The 26247-nt window shown below is 40.8% G+C and overlaps 1 protein-coding gene across 8 annotated transcripts in view; it reads right to left on the reverse strand.

The window, feature by feature from the left end:
* Positions 1–26247, reverse strand: part of shank3b (SH3 and multiple ankyrin repeat domains 3b) — a 39469-nt gene that overhangs the window by 6070 nt on the left and 7152 nt on the right. For all 8 annotated transcript variants that reach the window (XM_081364198.1, XM_081364199.1, XM_081364196.1 and 5 more), the window contains 17 exons: positions 24568–24771; positions 24381–24452; positions 23095–23203; positions 21895–22046; positions 21603–21770; positions 21346–21462; positions 19703–19780; positions 19097–19163; positions 11734–11986; positions 10457–10620; positions 9573–9686; positions 9187–9262; positions 8814–8896; positions 8616–8740; positions 1615–1750; positions 1167–1247; positions 262–398 (listed from right to left, as the gene is read on the reverse strand). In XM_081364198.1, the coding sequence (XP_081220324.1) occupies positions 262–398; positions 1167–1247; positions 1615–1750; positions 8616–8740; positions 8814–8896; positions 9187–9262; positions 9573–9686; positions 10457–10620; positions 11734–11986; positions 19097–19163; positions 19703–19780; positions 21346–21462; positions 21603–21770; positions 21895–22046; positions 23095–23203; positions 24381–24452; positions 24568–24771 (2136 nt within the window). The remainder of the gene's footprint in view (positions 1–261; positions 399–1166; positions 1248–1614; positions 1751–8615; positions 8741–8813; positions 8897–9186; positions 9263–9572; positions 9687–10456; positions 10621–11733; positions 11987–19096; positions 19164–19702; positions 19781–21345; positions 21463–21602; positions 21771–21894; positions 22047–23094; positions 23204–24380; positions 24453–24567; positions 24772–26247) is intronic.

Here is a 26247-nt window from a genome sequence, read left to right on the forward strand (position 1 = left end):
GCATAGTATGTCAGAAATTACCTATTGTCTTAACAAGAGCTCTTGTTCTGGTGTATTATGTTTTTTTTTAATGGTTATTATGACCTTATATTAATGGTTTTATTTTGTTTTATAGAATATTTTACATAAGTATTTTAATAAAATATTTCTTTTAAAGTATTATAATTAAAATACTTTAAGAAGGTTTATAGATTATTTTGTAATATTTATGTAAACCAACTAGACTTTTAAATTTTAAATGTTTATGTGTTTCAGACTCACACTGATCTCAGCCTGTGTGATGCGACGACTTATCGGTCTCTGTTTCACAGTGGCTGCTCTGGTGTCTACATCTGCAGGGCGTGGCCTCATCACTACAACCGGTTCTTTGGGCGAACTCAACATCTCATCCAACTTCTCTGTGAGGGATACACACAGATGCACATACATACAGAAACACTTAATACACATTCCTGACCAGTAATCCGGTCCATCCTCTGATCAAATCACAGAAGACCAAACACAATCACCAACTGCATCAGAAAATACACATATCCCATGTGCATAATATACATAGTCTGAACCGAAGGAAAGCTAAAACAAATATACACTCACAAATACATCACAAAACACATAACACATAACAGCTCAGCTAGTTTGTCAACAATCCACAAAAAGAAAAACGAACATATACACTTTGACTTTACAATTTTTTGCAGTCACAGGCAACAACACACAAGCTAAAAAAGGTTAGATAAATCCATTCATGACATCACATGCTAATCAGCATATAGAACCAGTAAATGACATCATCAACGTGAGACTGGTTTCATATCTTACCTCCCCTCCTTCTCCTTGACGCTTGTGGGCAAGAAGGACAAATCTATAGTTCCTGATTTAGCTCATAGACTTGTGCATTAGATGGTCACTTTTCATTAGCAATGAATGAACAAAGCTATTACTCTACAATCATTCACACTCCCTTTTCATTGCTGTGTCATTTTCACGGAAAGAAAAAACATTAATTTGAATACGTTTCTCCATTAGTGTTCCTGGAAAAAAAAGGATTTGATGCAACTTGTGCCATGCCCTCAAAGATAATGATAGCATCTGTTTTAACTTATCTGAGACCAAGCATAACGCAAGTGCACCCAATGCTTGTTTGTATGTATGAGCATCTGTCTTACCCAGCTCCTCCAGTTCTGCAGTCATGCTTTTTGAGCGCAGGGTCAGGCTGGTGCTTGGGTCTCTCTTGGGAGGTGGCGGAGCTAATTAATAATGAGGAGGAACAGGAAATACAAGATCTAAATTAGCATTTTCCAGCATTTCCTCATTTTCTTGAAAATCTTAAGTCCAGTCAAATAAAAAGAAAAATGGATGGTGTGTACAGTATATGAAGAGTGCCATCTGAAATTTTCTTCTAGAATGATAATTTTTATCAAGCTTGTACATTTAAGTTCAGTAATTTCACTTAAATACCTATGAATTGTCATTTAAGTGAAATTACTGAACTTAAATATACGAGCTTGATAAAAATGATCATTGTAGAAGAAAATTTCAGATGGCACTTAGAGGCTTTTGCATCTGAACTCTTCATATATTCATGCATATATGAAGTGAGTTGAGGATAAGAACCTTTCTTGCGGACAACTTCTCCAGTGTCAGGTTTGCGTGTGACAGAAACCACTTTCATTACTAGCCGACTTCCACCTTGCCGAATCAGTGATACCACCTGCCTATGTCCCACCTTTACTACGCTCACCCCATTTACCTGACAGATATGGGGAGAAATAGAGAGAGAGATGTAACACACAGTCTGATAAATGATGACATTATTAATCCATGCATGTTTAACAACTATTTGACCGACTTTTCTCTGGTGACATGCTGGACTTCTCCAATCTTTTAGGGTACGTTTACACAACAACAATGTACTAAAAACAGAAATGTTTTTACTTTGCGTTTTTTGCGTACAGATGATAACATTATCAAAATGATCACCATTCACACGGATCCGTGAAAATGACTAAAAACGTTGTATTCTGCTGCCAGGCCAGTAGTTGGCGATGCCACTTTGTAAAGAAACACTAAGCACCTATAGACTGAACACGTAATATGCATATGCATGATGTCACCGTTTTAACAAATTCACATTTTTGTTGATGATAACGGTATCGTTTTCAGAAACTTGCACTTTGAAACCTGTTTTCAGGCTCCCAAAACGCTGTTGTCGTGTAAATGAATGGCCAAAACGCATACGTTTTCCATTTTTAGTTGAAAATGGTGCCATGTAAATGCCCCCTTAAGCAGCTTAAACTCCGCCCCTTTCTTACAATTGACCTCAGACTCACATTTAGACCTGCCTCTATCCAATCAACAACCAGTAAATAGATCCAAATCCCCACCCTTTTTCCATAAGAAGAACACTCACGTGCACTGATGTAAACTAAGTAACATTAATTAAATTACACTAGATGTTACCATAATCAGTTAATTCATTGCTTTGGAACATAAAACTCTCAAGTTTCTTTCAGTGGAGGTGAAATAGCCCTTTTTGTGTGTGAAAAGTTCCCTTACGAGAACGTTCTCTCGTACTGCGTTGCAAACGCTATGGGAAAACTCCTTTTCTCGAGAATATTGAAGCCTTTATTTTAAAACGCATTTGCTACAGCACAGGCGAGAGCATCAGACCCACGTGAGTGAGCTGATAGGCTGTGCTGTGGGCAACTGCACGAACCAATGGCGGATAGACAGAAGCGCGCGAGCCAATCAGGGCGCTTGGCGCTCTGTCACTGTCAAGCGCGCGAAACTACACGTGACCATAACATATAAATACAGATAGAATCCGCCATTTGACAGATTTAATCTCCTTCAGCTCGACTCACCTCGTCGCTGATTTTCTCCGGTCGTAAGAAGCCCTCGTCGTGGAAAAGCCGTCCAGCGGAACAGCTTCGCATCCCGGCATCTCGCCAGCTGAGCGTTTCCCTGTGGCATCCGACGAAAAATTATATCCTTTTCATTGCATATTTATCTAAAAGAGCAAACCGCTGTTTTCACAGCTCGGCATAATGCCTCTCTCCATCTGTGAGAGCTGCGGGGTCTCCCTGCATGCATCCGACGGACACACCCAGTGTGCGGCCTGCCTCGGCCCTGAGCACGCCGAGGCAGCGCTCATGAAAGGCGGCTGCCAATTCTGCGACGGGATGCCTGTCTCCGTTCTCCGTTCAAGGCTGTCTTCAACGGTGACCGATTCCGCCCACCTTCCGTCTTCGGCGCCCCACGAGCCCCGTAGGAAGAAGCGGCGCGATCAGAGGCGTCCTGAGCGCGGTGAGTTTAGCGAGTGCACGCCGGGCCTTTCTCCTCGTGCCTCGCCCACGCCTTCTTCGCCTGTCCTGTTCTCTCGGAGCGAGCAGCGCCCCTCGTCTGAAGCGGCTGGACTCGTCTCTTTCGGCGCATCTCCGGATGACGTCGATGACGCACTTTCTATGGCGGCATCTGAGAGCGAGGATTGGTCGGGCTCCGCGGACCCCGCCCCCCCCTCTCAGCTAGAGTTTTCTGATACTCGAGCGAGCATTGACGCCGAACTTCTCCGTGTCATGTCTCGCGCTGTTGACGAGTTGGGACTCGATTGGCTTTCTCCAGCTGAGCCCGCCAGAAGCCGCCTCGATGAATGGTACCTGCCGGGGCGCCAGCAGGCCCCTCGTCAGCGCGCCGCTCCATTTATGCCTGAGGTTCACGAAGAGCTCACAAAATGCTGGCGCGCGCCCTTTTCAGCGCGAACGCGCTCATCTGCCTCTTCTACGCTCTCCACTGTTGACGGCGCTGAAGAGAAAGGATATGTGTCTCTCCCCCCACTGGAGGAAGCGGTCGCTGCACACTTATGCCCCCCCACTGCAGGTAGTTGGAGGTCTAAGACGGTGCACCCTTCTAAGCCGTGCAGAACTACTTTGGCCATTGCCAGCCGCGCATACGCTGCCGCCGGTCAAGCCGCCTCTGCACTTCACGCCATGGCGACGCTTCAAGCCTTCCAGGCCAAACTTCTCCGTTCCATGGATGAGTCAGGCCCGGACCCAGACACATTTAAAGACCTCAGGAGTGCCACGGATCTGGCACTGAGGGCCACGAAGACCACCGCTCAAGCCCTGGGCCGCAATATGGCCAGCCTAGTGGTAATGGAGCGCCACCTCTGGCTAAACTTAACCGAGATCAGGGACGCGGATAAATCTGCCTTCCTCGACTCGCCCGTCACAGCCTCAGGTCTCTTCGGCCCATCTGTCAGCGGCTTCGCCGATCGCTTCACTGAAGCTCAGAAGGCTTCCAGCGCCATGAGACACTTTCTACCAAAGCGCTCCAGCTCAGTCCAACGGCGCCCCAAGAGCACGCCGCGACCTGAGAAAGTGGTGTCCCAGGTCCTCCAGCCCCGCCCAGCGGCTGAGACCAGTAAGCACATGAAGCCAGCGAAACGGTTCCCGTTCCCTAAGCGCCAGGGCCCGCGGCCGAAGCTGACGCTCGATCACGAGCCCAAGAAGCCGTCCTAACCGGCACAAAGAGGGGTCACTGTCCCGCTGCGGCCGGACCAGCCCCAAAAATCGCTCGACTACTGCTCACGGCTCCCTCTTCAGTTCAGGCGGCTGCAGCAGTTCTAAATGCAGTTCATGGGCCCGTCACATGTCACGCACCCCTGCAAACAAACGCTGTTTTAACAGCGACCCACACAAAGCACAAATCGAGCATAATTTCTCACATGCATACATGTCAGTCCGAGCCCCCCACTCTGGGTGTTCCAGATATGATAATGCCTCTAGCTCTGCGGGCTCTAGCTTGGCAAGCTATCCCCGGAGTTTCAGTATGGGTGATGAACATCATAAAGCATGGTTACTCGCTTCAGTTCGCCCGCAGACCACCGCGTTTTCGCGCGGTTATACAAACCACGGTAAGGGGCACATTGAGTCATGTCCTCCGCACCGAAGTGTTAAGTCTGCTGGCGAAAGGGGCCATCGAGAAGATCCCCCCTTCTCTGAGCGAGTCAGGTTTTTACAGCCGATACTTTCTTGTTCCAAAGAAAGACGGCGGCCTGAGACCCATTTTAGATCTCAGACATCTGAACAAGGCTCTCATGTCACGGCCGTTCAGAATGCTCACGACCAGACATATCCTGGCGCAGATTCGCCCAGGCGACTGGTTTTTCTCAGTAGATCTGAAAGACGCTTACTTTCACATTCAAGTGAACCCCCACCACAGGCCATTCTTGAGATTCGCCTTCGAGGGGCAGACATACCAGTACACAGTTCTTCCATTTGGACTGGCACTAGCGCCTCGTACATTCACGAAGTGCATGGATGCAGCTCTCTCCCCCCTGAGACAGCGGGGAATGCGCATCCTAAACTACCTCGACGACTGGCTCATACTGACCCAGTCAGAGGCGGAGTCACATACTCACAAAGCCTGGCTCCTCAGCCATCTAGAATGTCTAGGGCTCAGGGTCAATGTTGCAAAGAGTGTTCTGTTGCCCAGCCAACGTATCACGTTCCTGGGAACAGTTCTCGACTCCGTACTTATGAGAGCATGGCCCACACCGGCCCGTGCTCTAACGATTCAGCAGCTCACGGCATCGTTCATAGAGGGCTCTCTTGTACCCCTCAGAACGTTTCAGAGGATCCTTGGCCTGATGGCCTCTGCATCATCAGTACTCCAACTAGGCCTACTGCGTATGCGTCCTCTTCAGCTGTGGCTGGCTCCTCTGGTGCCACCCCACGCCTGGCATTCAGGCCACTTGATTATCAAGGTGGACCAGCGCTGTGTTCAAGCCCTGGCCCCTTGGAAAAACGCCAGCTGGTACCAGCAGGGCGTAAGCATGGGGGTAGTTTCAGAGAGGAGGATGATTTCAACAGACGCCTCCAACTCCGGTTGGGGAGCTCTGTACGAGGGCAGGCCTGCCTCCGGCCTCTGGTCGAGCTCGGAGAAACGCCTACACATAAACTGCCTCGAAATGAGAGCAGTTTTTCTAGCCCTAAAAACATTCCTCCCATACCTGGCGGGACACCACGTGTTGGTACGGACGGACAACATGTCGGTGGTCTCTTACATAAATCGCCAGGGCGGCCTCAGGTCCCGCAACCTGTTTGCCATAGCCTCACAGCTCTTGCTATGGGCTCACACCAATCTGCGCTCGCTCAGGGCAGCTCACGTGCCAGGCACGTTGAATACAGGAGCAGACATGCTCTCTCGGGGCAGAGTTCCCCCAGAGGAATGGTCTCTCCACCCTCAGACAGTTCTCCTACTCTGGGAGGTCTTCGGGAAGGCAGAAGTAGATCTTTTCGCCTCAAAAGACAACTGTCAATGCCCAATCTTTTTCTCAAAGAGCAGGGATGCGTTGGCCCACGACTGGCCCAACCTTCCTCTCTATGCGTTCCCCCCGGTCTCGATGCTCCCTCAGGTCATCGAACGGATCAGGAACACGAAAAGCGCAGTGCTATTAGTGGCTCCTCTCTGGCGGACCCAGGTTTGGTTCCCAGAGTTGATGCAGCTGTCTGTAGCAGACCCGTGGCCAATCCCAGTGAGGCGCGACCTCCTGACTCAGGCCAACAGGACAATCTGGCATCCCCGTCCCGACTTATGGGCCCTACATGTATGGCCACTCAACGGGTACCCCAGAACCTCCCAGAGGGCGTCCTGAATACTATAAAGGAAGCTAGAGCTCCGTCTACCAGACGCCTCTATCTCAGTAAATGGTCAGTGTTTTCCAGCTGGTGTTTAGCTCGAGACCTCGACCCATACACTTGTGAAGTACCAAGAGTACTGTCTTTTCTACAGGAGATGTTGGACGCGGGTCGCTCCCCCTCCACTCTCAAAGTGTACGTGGCAGCCATTGCTGCTTTTCACGTATTGGAAGCCGGGGCCTCCTTAGGAAAAAGCGACCTTATAGTTCGCTTCCTCAGGGGCGCCAGGAGGCTTAACCCGCCTCGGCCACCGTCTGTTCCGGCCTGGGACCTCTCCTTGGTCCTGCGGGCTCTTAAGGGACCTCCCTTTGAACCACTTCAGTCAGCTGATCCTAAGTCTCTCTCTCTGAAAACCGCCCTGCTTCTAGCACTGGCGTCAGTAAAGAGAATAGGGGATTTACAGGCGCTGTCTACCAGCGCTTCCTGTCTGGAGTTTGGTCCTAATGACTCCAAGGTCATTCTTAGGCCAAGACATGGATATGTTCCTAAGGTGCTCTCAACTCCGTTCAGAGCCCAGGTTATTTCTCTGTCAGCTCTCCCCTCCTCCGAGGAGGATAGCGATTCTCTCATGCTTTGCCCAGTCAGAGCTTTGAGAATTTATCTGGAGCGTTCGGCCTCTTTCAGACAGTCTGAACAGCTCTTTGTGTGTTTCGGGGGCCGATCCAAGGGCCTCCCGGTCACTAAAACCACACTGTCCAGATGGATAGTTGACGCCATTGCCCTGGCTTACACCTCACTGGGCCTCTCTTGTCCCATAGGTGTTAGAGCTCATTCCACGAGAGGTGTTGCCTCTTCGTGGGCTTGGTCAAGTGGTATTCCCATTGAAGACATTTGTGCGGCGGCCGGCTGGTCCGCTCCGTCCACATTTGTGAGATTCTATAAGCTGGATGTCCCTGCTCTGCAGACATGCGTTCTTTCTGTCTAGACTCTGGCTCTGTGGATCCAGACTAGTTTTGAACCATGGTCACTTGGGTATTCCCATCTATAGCATATGTGCGGCGGCCGGATATCCGCTCCGTCCACATTGTTGAATTATAGCTTTAATGCCCTTGCTTGTAGCTACAGTTCTTCTGTCTAGACACTGGCTCTGTGACCCAGTCTAGTTGATATTGAACATACGGTTTTCACTTTGTGGGCTAAGTGACTGGCTCTGGCCAGATCCGATGAATTATAACTTTAATGTCCCTGCTTTGCAGTTACAGTCTTTTCAGTCTAGACTCTGGCTCTGCTGACCCAGACTAGTTTGATATTAAACACACGGCTATCACCTTGTGGGTTAAATGACTGGCTCTGGCCAGTCTTTATTACGGATAATTGATGGGCCCGATGTTCGGTCTCTTTTTATCCTGGCTATTCTGTACTTCCCGGAACTCTGGTGAGTCAGAGCGGCCCAAAGATTAATAGCACGGCGTTTTAAATGGAAACGTTCCCATAGCGTTTGCAACGCAGTACGAGAGAACGTTCTCGTAAGGGAACGTACTGGTTACTTTCGTAACCTCGGTTCCCTTAGAGATAAGGGAACGAGTACTGCGTTGCCTTGCCGTGCTATTTTTCTTATGGCAGGTTTGTCGCTTCAGTCGATTTTACCTGTCAAATGGCGGATTCTATCTGTATTTATATGTTATGGTCACGTGTAGTTTCGCGCGCTTGACAGTGACAGAGCGCCAAGCGCCCTGATTGGCTCGCGCGCTTCTGTCTATCCGCCATTGGTTCGTGCAGTTGCCCACAGCACAGCCTATCAGCTCACTCACGTGGGTCTGATGCTCTCGCCTGTGCTGTAGCAAATGCGTTTTAAAATAAAGGCTTCAATATTCTCGAGAAAAGGAGTTTTCCCATAGCGTTTGCAACGCAGTACTCGTTCCCTTATCTCTAAGGGAACCGAGGTTACGAAAGTAACCAGTACGTTTTCTTTTATACCTCTATGAGGAAATCCCCCGTCCTTAACCCTGCCCTCCATGCCACTCCCTCCAGGTCCACTGACTCCAGGTATTGCAGGGCAGGAAAAGCAGGAGTAGGTGTGAACTCTTCTATGGGCGTCTCAGCTAATAAGAGAAAGCTTATTACTGCATCTGTATGTGAATTTTGTTCTTGCTCACGTGCATGTGTGTTTCAGACCTTTAGCTCCCCGAAGCACAAAGCCGAATCCTTCGCTGTCTCTCTTCTGCAGCGTTGCACTTTTTTCTTCTATAACATAATCACTGTGGATTTACAGAAATCAATAGTTAGATGTGCTCCCCTGCCAGAATTCACAGATTCCTCCTCCCATACCCATAATCCACCATGTTTAAATAAATCAGGATAAAGGAGAGAGAAAAGCATTGGTTGGAAAAGCATATTACCATACTACTCATTCTATTTCTGTAGTATGCATACTGTGCCATAATGCTGATTGCCTAAAACACCCAGATGATCTACTGCATATGGAAAATGTGCAGTATACAACATCTTAAATAATATGCAGTATATACTGTGTAGTGTGTATATATACCTGTAAGAGGTATAGTTGTCATAGGAGCCAACAGTGTAGTGCCTAAAAAGTCTCTTGGTACGATCCTCTCTTGTCTCTGAGAAACAGAAGTAATAAATAACATAAATAACATTATTTGAACATTATAATGCAGAATTCTTTAAAATTATGCTTTTGTGCATACTCTGAATGCAGCTCTCTCTCTCTCTCTTTCATTCAAATTTAAAACGCTAAATAAACATACTAAACAATTTTTATTAAAAATGTAATAATGAGAAAGGTTTCTGTGATGGGTAGGTTCAGGTTTAGGGGCTAGAAAATGTCATTAGCTCAGTATAAAAACCATCATGCCTATGGAATGTCCTCATTGTGTTCAAGTGTGTGTGTGTGTGTGTGTGTGTACTGACCGAGTCGTGGGTCATACTGTCTCATCTGGACTTCCTCTACACAGTGAGCAGGAAACCAGCCAGTTCGTCCTTTAACTGAGCCTTCCCAGAATCCTCCTTCACCTATGCTCAGCACTGGTGGAGGCAAGTAAAAACTGTAAAATGTTGTATTTTGTATTTTTCTCCTTTCATATATGAGTGTTTCTTCAACTGCAGGCACTTTTAGTCCCAGATATTAAAACTAAGTTATTTGCTATTGTTTTTAATTTTTATTTAGTTATTTGAAGATCACATTAAACTTTTTATCAAGCATTCACTATTTAGTTTGCTTCTTCTCAAAAGTCTTTATGTATAAATATTTTTGTTTTGTTTAAAATGATATTTTATAACTTTGATAATTTATGAATGAAAGTAAATATAGTGAAGAGTGAAATAATTATAAACCATGACATATCAATTTTTACACACATTAAAATTGTCCCTCAGTTTCTTTCCTCAAAGGTTTGTATTTATTTATCAAGGAGACAACAGTGAAAGACGTGCCTGAGATAAAATATGAGAGATGTGAAAACAAAATCAAGTAATAGTCCATCAATTCCAGTCAATGCATAATTTTGTAAAATTATTTATTTTTTGGATTTAGGATAAACAAAGTGGTAGTTATGAAATCAGCCTTTGCAAGACAATCAGCCATTTTATTCCAAAAATGTTCATGATAGGTCAAGAGGGAAAAAACCTGTAAGGCATGTACTGTATATTCAACATTGAGAGTAAACTAATTCAATTGACTTGAGAATTGTGTTTAATTTCTAAAAGTGCCCATAGTTGAAGAAACACTCCAGATCGTAGCAACCTTCAGCATAAAAATGTGATCTTTTTGCTGCATCTCACACTGAACGACTGACCTTTGACCCTCTCTCCTCGGTTGAGTGTGATCTCACCCTCTCCCTGTGGCGAATGCGAACTGACAGCGATGAAGGTTCGGCCGGGCACCGCACTGTACAGCCGTCGCTTGGGCCCTCGAGACACGGCAGGAGGACTCGGCTCTCTCTGTACGGGACTGCCAGGACTGCAGTATGCAAACGTATGTGCAAAAGTGATTAACAACCAGCTCTGAGGTCAATATCCTCTTTTATGTCAGGTTATTAAACAATACTTTTATTAATTACCATATGTGACCCTGGACGACAAAACAAGTCACAAGTCGCACAGGTATATTTGTGGCAATGGCCAACAAAACATTGTATGGGTCAAAATTATCGATTTTTCTTTTATGCCAAAAATCATTAGGATATTAAGTAAAGATCATCTTCCATGAAGATATTTTGTAAATTTCCTACCGTAAATATATCAAAAATTTATTTTTGTGGGTGGATGCAGCAAAATCGGCAACAGAAATGGACAACTTTAAAGGTGATTTTCTCAATATTTAGATTTTTTTGCACCCTCAGATTCCAGATTTTCAAATAGTTGTATCTCGGCCAAATATTGTCATATCAAACCATACATCAATGGAAAGATTATGTATTCAGCTTTCAGATGATGTATACATCTCAATGTAAAAAAAAATTACCCATAACACTTTTGTGGTACAGGGTCACATATTATTATTTAATTATTAATATTATAATTATAATATTCATACGTTACATTAATGTAAATTCTACATAATTATGATCAGATAAGCAATAGTTTTACTCAACTTATAAAATCAATCAATCAATCAAAATATAAATAATATAAAACATTTTCTAAAAATACATTTATTTTTAAAAGCTTATTTTTAATTTGAAAGTGACATTAAAGGGTTAGTTCACCCAAAAATGAAAATTCTGTCATCATTTACTCACCCTCATGTCGTTCCAAACCCGTAAGACTTGCATTCATCTTCGGAACACAAATGAAGATCTTTTTACTGAAATCTGAGAGCTTTCTGTCCCTCCATTGACAGCTACGCAACTACCACTTTCAAGCCCCAGAAAGGTAGTAAAGACATCATTAAAGTAATCCATGTGACAGAATTTTTGGGCGAACTAACCCTTTAAAATCAACATTAATTTTATGGAAAAGAGCAGCGTGGGCATTTTTCGAAATATCTCACTTTGTGTTCAATAGAACAAAAAACATGTTAGTTTGGAGAAACAGTTCTTTAATACACTACAAATCAAAGCCGACTCCACACCTGAGGTGTCCTCCTGAGCGGGTGTGTCTCCTGAGGCTGCGTGTGTGTGTGTGAGCAGCCTGAGGGCTGCGCTGGGACGGCCCGGTGTCGTCGGGCTCCAGGGGGGGCAGGCTGCGAAGGGAGGGGGCCGGAGAGGGAGCTGGCAGACTCTCATCTAGGGCGTTATCACTGGCCGATCGCATTAGAGAGCGACGCGGGGATATGCAGACCGCACGCCGCCGAGACGAATAAGAAGGAGTCTCCCTGAAAGGCACTTTTACAGGAAGACAGCGGCATGTAAATAGTTATGCATTCTTCCTAAAAACACATAGAGCCTACTCACATCTATATTGCTATATTTTGAGAAATCTCCATGCTTAAAATGGAAAACCATGTAAATTTGTGGAAGATATCAGACATGCACATAACAAAAGATTAACAACACACAAATCAATTATGGAAAAGGAAATAATAAGTATTTTGTACTGTAACACAATTTGGCTCATACCACTGCATATTACATTTATTAAAGTGCACTTTTATTTTTCAGTGGATTTACATACAAGGCCGTAACCACCATTAGAAATGGCCCAATTTCGGGTTAGGATGACAAAAAGTTTTAAAAGTTACAGTTTAACCCTTGTGTGGTGTTCACAACCCAATTACTCCTGTGGTGTTCCCGGTCAAAAATGACCGGACTATAAAAAATAACTTATAAATCACTTGTTATGCAATATTATCACCCAATATCGGATTCAATCTTTTTGTCCACTTGTTCTCTTTCAGTTAGGACTGGTTTTATATTTCTATTTGCATCTGATTAATTGTAGGCCTCATTTATTTGATAGTAGGCATCTAATTTTTTGAGTAAAAAAAACATTATTTTTGAATAATTTTAGAAATATTAAATGAAATCTAAAGAAAATTGGCACTGTTGATCACACTAGTCTACTTTAATATTTCACCAGGAATTTTGTTTTGAAAAACTTTTATTTTGTACAAAATGGCACATTGTCACACTTGTGGTGTTCCCGGTCAAAAATGACCGGACTACAAAAAATAGCTTATAAATCACTCATTATTCAATATTATCACCCAATATTGGATTCAATCTTTTTGTCTACTTGTTCTCTTTCAGTTAGGACTGGTTTTATATTTCTATTTGCATCTGATTAATTGTAGGCCTCATTTATTTGATAGTAGGCATCTCATTTTTTGAGTTAAAAAAACATTATTTTTGAATAATTTTGGAAATATTAAATGAAATCTGAAGAAAATTGGCACTGTTAAACACACCAGTCTACTTTAATATTTCACCAGGAATTTTGTTTTTAAAAACTTTTATTTTGTACAAAATGGCACATTGTCACACTTGTGGTGTTCCCGGTCAAAAATGACCGGACTACAAAAAATAGCTTATAAATCACTCATTATGCAATATTATCACCCAATATTGGATTCAATCTTTTTGTCCACTTGTTCTCTTTCAGTTAGGACTGGTTTTATATTTCTATTTGCATCTGATTAATTGTAGGCCTCATTTATTTGATAGTAGGCATCTCATTTTTTGAGTAAAAAAAACATTATTTTTGAATAATTTTGGAAATATTAAATGAAATCTAAAGAAAATTGGCACTGTTGATCACACTAGTCTACTTTAATATTTCACCAGGAATTTTGTTTTGAAAAACTTTTATTTTGTACAAAATGGCACATTGTCACACTTGTGGTGTTCCCGGTCAAAAATGACCGGACTACAAAAAATAGCTTATAAATCACTCATTATGCAATATTATCACCCAATATTGGATTCAATCTTTTTGTCCACTTGTTCTCTTCCAATTATGACTGGTTTTATATTTCTATTTGCATCTGATTAATTGTAGGCCTCATTTATTTGATAGTAGGCATCTCATTTTTTGAGTAAAAAAAACATTATTTTTTAAATAATTTTGGAAAAATAAAATAAAATCTGAAGAAAATTGGCATTGATGATCACACTAGTCTACTTTAATTTTTCACCAGGAATTGTGTTTTAAAAAACTTTTATTTTGTACAAAATAGCACAGAGTTACACTTGTGTTGTTCCACTGGGCCATTGAGGGCCACTGTTTCAATTGGCCATTGAAAGTGAATGGGAGAGACATGTGTTAGAAGTCCACGAGGAATATCTTTACATCTGAGTGATGGATTATGGTGAGTTTGGGCTCTTTTAAATCTTAACAATCTCATGTAAATAATGATGTGCCATTTTCCACAATTTATGCATGCTTCATTGAGTTATGAGTTAAAACGCGACATAAGTGCTAGGCTACAACTATATTCAAGGCTCTGTGAGCGCATGTGGGGGTTTGTGTGTTACAACTCAATTAGGAATATCTTTAGATCTGAGTGATGGATTATGCTGAGTTTGGGCTCTTTTTAATAGTGATAGTCTGCTGAAAATAATGATGTACAGTTTTCTACGAACTGTGCATGCTTCGTGAAGTTATGAGCGAAAACCAAACGCGAGTGCTTCATGAGTATATACTTGGCTAGGTGCGTCTGTGGTATTTTCTGTGTTAGAACGCCATGAGGAATATCTTTAGATCTGATTGATGGAATATATTGAGTTTGGGCTCTTTTTAATCGTGAGCTCCTGCTGTAAATAACGATGTGCTATTTTTCATGATCAATATAATTTTCATGAAAATACGAGTAAAAAGGCCAAGTCTAAGCTACCTTGATTGGCTACGTGAGTCTGTGCGTCTGTGATATTTTTTTGTGTTAGAACTCCATGAGGAATATCTTTAGTTCTGAGTGATGGATTATGTTGAGTTTGAACTCATTTTAATTGTAAGCATCTGCTGTAAATAATGATGTGTCATTTTCCACAATCGGAGCATGTTTCATGAAGTTACGATCGGAAATGTGTCTAAAATTAAGCATCCATACATGGTTTACCCATGGGTCTCTTGAAGGGCTTCTTTTAGAAAAACCTCGCTCAAGTTTAGTAAAAAAGCCTGAAACAATTATGCTTGTTGTATTCTACTCATTGAGACCTTTCAAATGACATATGACACAGGACTATCAGAGCTGTATGATGTATTTGACATATTGCTGAATGTAATACAAAAAAGTAGTTTATAAATTATGATTTTTTTTATTTTTATTTATCAGCAAATAACTCAGCACTACTTAGGAGTTTATCAAATTGGCTACATTCATTGTAAATGTCAGACTCTAAGCTTTCAAATGACACCTATTTTAAGTTGATCAAGGTAATAGTTTTGAAAAATATTATGATTATTTATTTCGCAGCTAGGTGGCGCCTGCGGGGGGTACACTCAGTTTTAGAGGGATAACTCAGCAGATGTTAGGAGTTGATCAAAGTGATTAGATCCATTAAAAAGCTGAGATTCTAAGCTTTAAAATGATACATATTTTGTGTTGTTCCATTCATTGGTTGCATTGGTCTCTCCCATTCACTTTCAATGGCCCATTGAAACAATGGCCCACAATGGCCCTCAATGGCCCAGTGGAACACCACAAGTGTAACTCTGTGCCATATTGTACAAAATAAAAGTTTTTCAAAACACAATTCCTGGTGAAAAATTAAAGTAGACTAGTGTGATCAACAGTGGCAATTTTCTTCAAATTTTTTTTTTTTTTTCCCTAAATTATTCAAAAATAATGTTTTTTTTACTCAAAAATTGAGATGCCTTCTCTCAAATAAATGAGGCCTACAATTAATCAGATGCAAATAGAAATATAAAACCAGTCCTAATTGAAAGAGAACAAGTGGACAAAAAGATTGAATCCAATATTGGGTGATAATATTGCATAATGATTGATTTATAAGCTATTTATTGTAGTCCGGTCATTTTTGACCGGGAACACCACAAGTGTAACAATGTGCCATTTTGTACAAAATAAAAGTTTTTCAAAACAAAATTCCTGGTTAAATATTAAAGTAGACTAGTGTGATCAACAGTGGCAATTTTCTTCAGAATTTATTTAAAATTTCCAAAATTATTCAAAAATAATGTTTTTTTTACTCAAAAAATTAGATGCCTACTCTCAAATAAATGAGGCCTACGATTAATCAGATGCAAATAGAAATATAAAACCAGTCCTAATTGAAAGAGAACAAGTTGACAAAAAGATTGAATCCAATATCGGGTGATAATATAGCATAACAACTGATTTATAAGCTATTTTTTGTAGTCCGGTCATTTTTGACCGGGAACACCACAAGAGTGACAAGGTGACAAAACTCCCCCTAAAAAATTAATAAAATTGTCACAAAACATTTCAGAAGTAGTTATACCATTTGTGAATAAAGTCACTAAGTTTCAGTACAAAGCGATAACATTAACTAGTATTTTCAGGAAAAAGAAAATCTTCTCCGGGTCAAAATGACCCGAACACCACATGAGGGTTAAGGCTGGTCTGTCTCAGCGGTCAAACAGCTCTGATCAATGTCAACATGATTGTGATGGCCAATCAAATCAAAGTAGGCGGGGCTTACTGTTCACAGAAGACAAGTGCGGATTCAAATGCAACACTTTAGTTTTAACAATGAAAGAGTGTGTGGTGAGATGAAAATAGCTAAACATTTAATATTTGACAACTGTTTTACCATAGAAATATCCAGCTACATGTCATGTACTTTTTAAGGAAATTTTGGTGTTTTGAATTGAAAATATGCTATCATTTACATGACTCATGTAATTCATAACTGAATATGATGAGACAAGAAACGTTTTATGTTTTTGACATGACACGAATAAGAGTGCATGTGTGTTGCAATTAATTACTTCACAACTACAACAATTAGACCAAGAATAACTTATTTTACTATTCTTATTTCCTTTTCTTTATTCCCTTAAATCCCTTAAATAAAAAATGTGCCCCCCCCCCCAATGTTCAATGGTCACTGCCTTGTTTATACGCACACACACACACACGTTTAGATCCTTAAACCGAGAACCATTTGGAAATTGCAGTTCTTTTAATATCCAGTTTTTCTAATATCCTGTTGTGTCAGATATTCAAACTAAGCAATGTTTTGATAGAAAAGGTGTTTAACATTTTTGGGAAAAGGGCACAAAAGAAAAAACCATGATAAAGTAAAGGGCACATCTCAAATGGATCAAATGGTGTGCCTTTAAGAAAGTAGTAGCCTAAATCATCGAAAAATTGCAGCAACATCAAATGACCCGCTAGACCAGAATGACCACTGTAATGGATTGCTGAAGAATCCTATCAGTTGTGAATAAAACCCATTTTCGCCTGTCGAATGGATCAAGAGCACTCTCCAGAATACTGGAATGGATATGTCCAAGACTATCATAAAGAAAAGAACTAGCAGAACAGATTAACCTCTATCAGGCTGGGATGGAGAGGAATCACTCATCATAACCCAAAGCCTAAGAACCTCATCTGTGAACCACAGATTAGACGCATATGGCTGCTGTTTAAGAATATATGTAATGCATCCAATTAATTTTAATTGAAACAGAGGGAGCTTATAAAAATGTATAAAAAGGACTGCCATGTCCTTGATGGTTCACGCTTTATGGACATAAATATCATACATAAAGTCAGACTTTATTAAAGAGGTCATATCACATAAAACATCAAATACACAGTAATTTAGTTTTCATCACCATTTTCCACCCACTCTTCCAAAAGTGAGCAGTTTTGCTGCTGTACCTTTTAAGACTTGGATGTAAATATGGGCAAATAGGCTGTTGTTGTTTAATACTGGCCAGAAGATGCTATTATACATAAAATATTTATATGATTACACACCATTGGTTCTTAATAATGTGTGGTGCCCTCATTAAATGTCAAAGAGGGTTTATAGCCTTTAGTGATAGTTGTGAAAAGTCTCTGGTTTTTCCCTGCCTACTGTTTTTTTACTAAATGCATTTCGGTACCGTGAGTTCTTGTTTTCCCAGCATGCTCTGAGCAGCTGTGGTTGGGAACTCAAATAGAGTGGTGCAGGAGGGATGTATTTTTGAAAAATGCATCACCCTGGTTTCCTCGACAAAAACACAATAGGATCGTTCCATTGGCTTTTGGATTATTGCAGAAATTATGGTCTGTGATTTAACAAAAGCTTATGATTCTTTCATGTTTTGTTCATCGTGATAATCTTCGCAAATGAACACAGCTTTCATAACTACAAATAAAAAGCTAAACGAAATACACCATGGTCACATGACTTTAACATCACCATCACTAAGCTTCTGAGAACTCTTTCAGTCTTTGTTTAAAAATATTTGTCCTGAAACTTTATAATAGTTTGCAAGAGCGTGATTATAAACACGATTTTATTTGTTTAGCTGAATGTCCCTGAAAACCTCTGTAGTGCCATTTAGCCACTTATTTAGCAACCACCTTTTACAAGACAAGTAAAAGCTTTAAAAAATATCACAATATCAATTTTACTGATGATCTTTGAGTAAAATATGAAAGTATCTTTAGCTTGAGACCTAAAAACATTTAAAAAACCCATTGACCTCAGGACGATGGACTCGGAAGTGCTACAAAATACATCATCCCTGCACCACTATATAATATTAACGCAACTATTATCTGATTTACATCAGAAAGCTGGAAAAGTTTTCAGTTTTGTTTCGACAAATGGTCTTTTTGGACTGGGAAGGACGTTTTCCGTTTGGGAAGATGCCGTTTTAGTATACTGAATGAAATTTAATTCCTCATGATATGACCACTTTAAACCAGATCTAATTTAGTATCGAGTCAAATCAAATCTGCAGGTGTATAGAGCCATAACCTGTGGGGTAAAAAAAAAAAAAAACACAAAGTGGGGATTGCACTGGTGAGTTAATACATCATGATGACTGGACACAGAGATCAGCACATGAAACACACTTAGATTACACATAAATTACAGATGACTCACAGATTACATCACACAGAGCATGACTGAGATTTACAAAGAGAAACACACACAAATCATAAAGAGATTAGCTCACATGTATGACAAACAGTTTACATCACTTATTGGAAAGAGCACTGATAGAAACAATAGCCAGATCAAAATCTTGCACATTCAGTTTTAAATAAAAAGATATCATCCAATTATGGATTGTTTTGACGCGTTCTGTGATGAAGTTACTAGTTTCGTGCCGCTTCATGTGATAAAACGCTCTTATGTTGTCATTCCTGCTTTTATTCTGTGCTGCATCTACTAGACTAAATAATAAATTGTGGTTTTATCTGAAATGTTACCCAATTATGGATTTGGATTTGATTGAATGGATTTTTATCTAGACAGCCTAAGTTTATGACGGTGTCGTGTTGTGGTGCCGAGTAAAATAGACCCAAGATTTAAGGCCTGATGTTTCAAACTGAATCCTGATCAACTCACCAACATCTGAGGTTTTATGGATCTTGATGATTTCTGCCAGGTCAAAGTTCCCTGCGATGATGGCAACCTACCAGAAAAATAATTTAACATGTCAAGAGCACTTGATTTAAGGAATAGTAAAGGGACTTATCCCATTAAAGACTGTGGGCCAGATTTACTAACAGCTTGTGCCAGCGCAAACCCTACTGTCAGGATTTACTAAAGAGACGCAGTGAAAAATTTGGTTAATTTTGCAGCTGACCTTATGGCATGTGCATTTGGAGTTTCCTTTTCAGACGCAAATTTTATGGGAGGAGAGTAAATAAATGAATCAAGGTGTGCGCTAGCCAATTTACAGGTATTTGCGCCATTATTTACCGCCCCAAAAAAGCATGCCTTAAACCAGACACTAATTTGCACTGCGCAAAAATTGCGTTGGTCATTATGGAAATAATCCGGCTTCGTCTGTGTTCTTTAATTTGCGTGTCGTCAGTAGATCACGCACTGAACTTTCCACTTCCATCTGCACTTTTTGGGAATTGCTCTCTCATGCTAATTTTCCCTGTTGTTTAGTAAATCTGGCCCTAAGTAGTGCTGAGCCAAAACATTAGCTGAGAGACGTGGTACCTGAAATGCTGTTTGGTTGTTGTAGTTCTTGATTTCTTTATTTGCTCCTCGAAACAGGAGAACTCTAGCACAGCCTTCCTATAGATATGACAGAGAGAACAAAGAAAAAGCAGCTGAGTGCAAAGGAAACAGAAGCTATAACACCCTGCAAATGTGTATGTGATTTGATGCCCAGCTGAGATTAATAACTATATACAATTGCAGTGAAATACTAGCATACGGCTAACTGCGAAGTATGTATACTGACTAAAACTATACCTTTAAAAGCATGTAAAGCAGAATGAGTGTGAAAGAGGTCCTCTGAGGAAGCAAGGGAGGTAACAGTAAAACCAACAGTAAAACAAGTATTAAGAAATATAAGTATTTTTCTACAGTAACACTGTCCGATCAAGTTTCAGAAGCAGGTAGGCAGTGTATTTTTTCATAGAGGTCTTACAGTGTGAATGTGAAGGTAACCGTGAAACGTCACATTAGAGGAGATGGTGCCTCCACATCGCTGTGATTGGCGACACCCTATCAATGCCTAATCATGTTCACAGCCGCTCTGCAAATTGCCCTGAATGGGTCAAAATGGTGGAAATGGTTGGATGAATTACAAAGTAAACAACTTACTCATTTGGACGACATCAGAAATCAGTGTCACAAAATCGGCACATTTCAGATGAAGTAAAACATTTAAAATAATAATGGTGTGGTGACAGGGGGTGGGTCATTTAAAGAAATTGAATAATTGAAGGATTAAAAGTGATTTAAGGGAATGAATAAAAAGAAATAAGAACGGTAAAAAGTTCTATGGTTATGAAATATTCAATGTAAACTATTTACAATAATATTTTATTGTGAAATATGCACATATTCACTCTTATTCATATGTCTAATATGTCAAAAACGCAAAATGTTTCTTGTCACGTTCAGTGACATGAATCATGTAAATGATTGCATATTTTCAATTAAAAACGTCCAAATTTGATAAAGTTGAGAAGTTTGGATCTCTGGATGTTACTGTCACCATTGAACATTTCTATTGTTGTTGTTGTCAAATATTAAATGTTTAGCTACTTGCATCTCACCACACACTCTTTCAGTAGTAAAACAAAAGTGTTGCGCTGGAATTCGCACTAGTCTTCCGTGAACAGTAAGCCCCGCCTACTTTGATTTGATTGGCCATCACAATCATGTTGACATTGATTAGAGCTGTTTGACCGCTGAGGCAGAGCAGCCTAAAAATATAACTTTTAACTTTGTTAAATAAGTTATAAAATATAACTTTAAAATATAAGTTATAAAATATAACTTTGTCATCCTAACAACATTCAGAGAAGTGTGTAATAGAGTGCAGAAGGGTAGCATCAATAATATCAGATATTGGGGGGACAATTTGGCTATTTCTGATTTTTGGGGAGGACTCAATGTCTATGGTGGTTACGGCCCAGCTAAGCGGTAGACCAATCACAACAGACCGGCCCGGCAGACCAATCAGAACAGACTGTGCTTTTCGGAAGGCGTATTTTAAAAATAGAATTTTAAAAGAGCATAATTTAAAAATAGTTTGCCATCCTGAACATCCCCAATAATTGGAGAAAGCATAGCTGATGGCATTGAGAAGGAAGAGTATCTGTGTGAGTATTTGTGGGTGTGTGTACCTGGTTGTAGAGGGCACACAGGTGTAGTGCTGTGTTTCCTGAGGCATTCTGAGAGCTCATCTCCGCTCCATAGAATAACAGGTGCTCAAGGTGCTGCACGTTTCCATGACGACAAGCCTAATGTACAAAAACACACACGCTCCGATCACCCACTGCTGCAGTTGTAGCAAACAATAAAAAGGATATATTTATTCTCTCTGGAGAATGAAACTTTATGTTACAGGAGATTGTCTCTTTACGTTTAACGAGAGAGTTACCTGATGGATCTCCTGCCAGCCGTTCTCGTCGCTGTAGCCCAGCTGTGCGTGATCGTACAGCAGCAGCTCGCAACAGTACGGATCTCCCCCGACCATGGCACTATGATAGAGGGGGGTGAGCCCACGACTGTCCTTATAGTCTGGAGACGCCCCCAGATCCAACAATGTCTGCGGATAGCACACGAAATATGACGGACATATGTGCACAGACTCCCAACAGCTTGCGATGAGTTGTATAAGGATGAGTCTTTCTTTGGATTGTGCGTGTGGGAGGTAAAGTGCATCAACTCACAGTCAATGCTACATGGTTGTGCGTTTGGATCGCTTTGTGCATTGCTGTCAGGCCATCTCTGGTTCTGAAGTCCAGATGGGCTCCTCCGCTCCTCAACACCTTAATCAGTTCAGCACAAGTGTCCAGCTGGGCCCCGAGAGTGAGAGGAGATTCTGGAAACATCACACATGCGAAGATGATTAAAAATGCTAAATGTCAAATCCATTTCAGCGAATATATAATTAGTTAATTTTGTCGAATGTTCTTGGCTGATTAGCATTGTACTTAATTTACATTCATTAAAGTATCCTAAATGCTAATCAAGGCGAACTTTAAAGGAATAGTTCACCCATCCTTCACCCCAAATGAAAATTTTGCCATGATTTACTCATGTTGTTCCGACCCTGTATTATTTTGTGTATTCTTTGAAACCTAATATTAGATGTTTGGCAGATGTTGCTCTTTAGCATAAAATGAAAGTAGATTGTGAGTTATGTCTCTAAGCTCCATTTAACTCTTTCCCCGCCATTGACGGAATTTTCCGGCTTTCCGTGTTTTCACTGTTATACGGTAGGGCTTTATGCGCTATTACGCATCTTCTGAAAGAGTAGAGAATCCTCGGACCAATACATAGGTGAAAAAGAAGCAAAAACAAGCGATAAAACCATTGCTTATGCACGTCGTAGTCTGAAAAACAACAACATGATTTTCTCAGCTTTTTGTTCAAAATGTTGCTTTTTCCCCCTTTTTTTTTACTTGCCCACATTCAAGTGTTGAAGCTACAATAAAAGCTTTTTTTTATGTATTTTTTTTTTAATCAGAGGCTCTGTACTTTCTTTTGATATATTGCAAGCTCAGATATTCATGCAACAAAATATTCTGGGGGCCATGAATGTTTTGTGAAAATTATCGAAAATGCCTGGCAGACGGGGAAAGAGTTAAGAACCAAAAGCTCCCTAAAAGTATAAAAAAAGGAGGTTATATGACTTGTGAAGTCATAAAATAGCTTTATGTGCAGAACAGACAAAATTTTAAACTATTGTTCAATGATAATCTTCTCATTCCTGCCAAGACTCTCAAATGGCACTTCTCCAATGTTCAAAATGGCATCTTTTTAGATGCATTGCACCAAGTTTGAAGGCAGGTTCGGGAAGTGATGTGAAATATACTCAAACTCTTGCACATGGAGAATTAATTTAAAAAAATATATAATAAAATCACCTCCGCTCTCAGTATCATGAAAATTGGGGTCCAGCCCTTTCTCCAGGAACCTGCAGACCTTCTCCACACACCTCTGTTGTACATACTCCATAAACTTCTTTAAATTGGCCTGGCAACAATGGAAAATAGTCTTAGATTACTAACCAGTCAACAATGTTTTGAGTAACTCAAGGTCTTTAATGGAAAGCAGTATTTATATGAAATATCCAATAAAATACAAGGGATCAACATTCTACATTCACAATGCAAAGCTGCCTTAAGCATTACTAAGAAGTAAGATGCAAAAATAAAAAATGAATGGAAGTTGCTCATTACAAATGCAAAAAGATTAGCCAATCATAACAGATAGCTCATTCACATGAAGAGTATGTAAAGATATAGTAGCAAAATTGTCTGTACAATTCTAGTCAGAAAACAGTTTTTCCTGCTATTAACCTTGACAAACTCAAGTGGACTTAAAAAATAATGCAGTCAAACTGTAGGTTATTGCCCTTTTAAAGGTGCTGTAAGCTATTCAAATTCGTGAACTTGAACCACATGTCCTCTTTTCCAAACCCATCTTTTAAAGACATGTCAGCAAACCTGAATTCACAGACAGAGAGTGTTTCTTGCTAGTTTTTTGATTTGGCTAAAAAAAGAAGCATGGACTCTATTTGGAGTTGAGTCTAGAACTGTCACAGAGACACATGCTATTTTTTAGGACTTAAAACAATAGCTTACAGCTTGTTCCAGATAACGATTTTTAATGGAAAATGATCCGTTATTTTAGAACAACAGAATTATATATAAATATACACTACCGTTCAAACGTTTGGAGATGGTAAGATTTTAAAAAATGTTTTTAAAAGAAGTCTCTTATGCAAACCAAGGCTGCATTTATTTGATGAAAAATACAATAAAAACAGTAATACCACAAAACTGTTATTTTTAATTACAATAATGTTCTCTATTTCAAAATGTAAATTATTCCTGTGATCAAAGCTGAATTATCAGCATCATTACTCCAGTCTTCAGTGTCACATGATCCTTCAGAAATCATTCTAATCTGCTGATTTGCTGCTCAAGAAACATTTCTTATTATTATTATGTTATTAATGTTGGAAACAGTTTTTTTCATGATTCTTTGAATAGAAAGTTCAAAAGAACAGCATTTATTTGAAATTGAGAACTTTTACATTAATGTCTTACTGTTACTTTTGACCAATTTAATGCATCCTTGCTGAATATAAGTATTCTTACCAACCACAAACATTTTAACGGTAGTGTACATGCATGTTAGATGTTACCTTGGTATGTAGTTTGGCCAGTTGCTTGTCATCTACATGGCTCTGAGTGTAAACACGCCTCTTGTAACGGAACTGAAGTCACACAAATGAATTGACAGGTAAATGATAATAACAGCAACCTGAGCCAATAATATCATAAGTGAGAGATCTAAAGCATCGTGGGATGCAGAAGGGGGAGTATGTGCACCTCTAGGTACGGTACAGGTGTGATCGTAGGGAGAGGATACTCCCTGAGCAATCTCTCCTCATCGAGGAACTTTCCGGCGCGCCCATTAAAGGCAGGGAGGTAGAGGCCATAGTTAAGCACATCGGTCAGGCTTTGTGTCAGAGTGACCAGAACTCGCTGCTTACAAACCCACACTGGAGCCTCAAGGTCCAATCGCAGGCATTTCTAGAAACAAACATACACGCGTTACAAATCCCTACATGAACAAGAAGTATTTTTGCTTTTATTTTGAGACTTGTGCATATTTTATTATACAGATTGACAGAAAATCATCTAAGGTGATATTTATCAGGATTTGTGGCAGGTTGGACTCGAACCTGCATCAACCATATGGGCACCAAGGCTTAAACGCCCTGTTTACACCTGGCATCAAGATGCGTTTTGGTTGATTGGATCACAAGTAGACGAGGGAGACATGTTCCCGTTTACACCTGGTGTTTTAATCCGTCTCTTTTGTCCACTTTCAACCACTTCTGTCCTGATTTCTTCGAAAGGGAGGGTCTTTGGGCGCGTATATGTATTTCGATCTGATGGATGAAATAAGCTCACGCAATTTACATATGAGCACGACCGGAGACGACAGAAAAATTTACGTAGCTTTCATTTTTGCTCTGACAACCGCAAGACCACGAAAAACACTGTGAGTGTGTGTTATAAATCAGGAATGGTGAGAGAACATTGTGCTTGGTATGTTTTTTATCTTCAAATCAAACTTGGGTCTCCAGCCAACGAAGTTTAAATCCCTTCTGGCCATTGCGCTTCCCATAATGTTTAAGCCGAAAGTATACTACGGTCGTCCATGTTCCGCTACAGTCCACGTCGTCCACCAACACTGCCCAATTGTTGTGTCCGTGCGGGTGGTGCGCTTACAACAACGCAAGTGCGAGTGACTTGAGCGCTTGAAAACAAAGTACACTAGACAGTGCGCATCTGCCAAACACGTCTTTCCGGTCTCATGGCCAAAAGAGTATACTTTGAAAGGCTTGCACGCTCAACTGTGTGCGAGATGGAGCAGAACGCAGAAAATGAAGTTTACCAGGGCCTTTACGCGTTAGATCAGTAGGCGCTCTTTTGTTCCTGTTCGAACACATTCGACCACATGAGCGTTTACACTACCAAAGCAATCCGGTCAAATGCGTTTTCGACTACCTCTGGAAGTGGTCGAAAGTGGACAAAATGTTTTAGACCCTGTTTACTCCTGAATTTAGCATTGTCCACTTGTAATCCGATCGACAAAAATGCATCTACCAGGTGTAAACAGGGCCAAAGACTCGAAAGACTAGACCAGGTAGGTTTTATTATTCATGTGCAATTAGCCATCAAGTGTCCTTAAATGCCACAAGATTCACTACAGCAAATAGTTCAAATTTGTAGTAAAAAAAACATGAATGTCTGTCCATTAAATATTTTCTCCAAATGCACTAGGCTTTATACTTCACTTACGATCGTTTTAGAGATTCTCCACCTGGATGATGCGATGGCGGCCATATTGCGCCAGAACGGCCACCACACACCAACATTGGTGGAGAGGAGACAGAGTGATGAAGCCAATCAGTATATGGGGAGGCCATGATGATGAGAGGCCAATCGGCAGGCCAGGATTACACCCCTACTCTTTTTCTAAGGACATCCTGGGATTTT

The sequence above is a fragment of the Scardinius erythrophthalmus genome, assembly GCF_964197995.2.
Source record: "Scardinius erythrophthalmus genome assembly, chromosome: 4".
NCBI classification, from domain to species: domain Eukaryota; kingdom Metazoa; phylum Chordata; class Actinopteri; order Cypriniformes; family Leuciscidae; genus Scardinius; species Scardinius erythrophthalmus.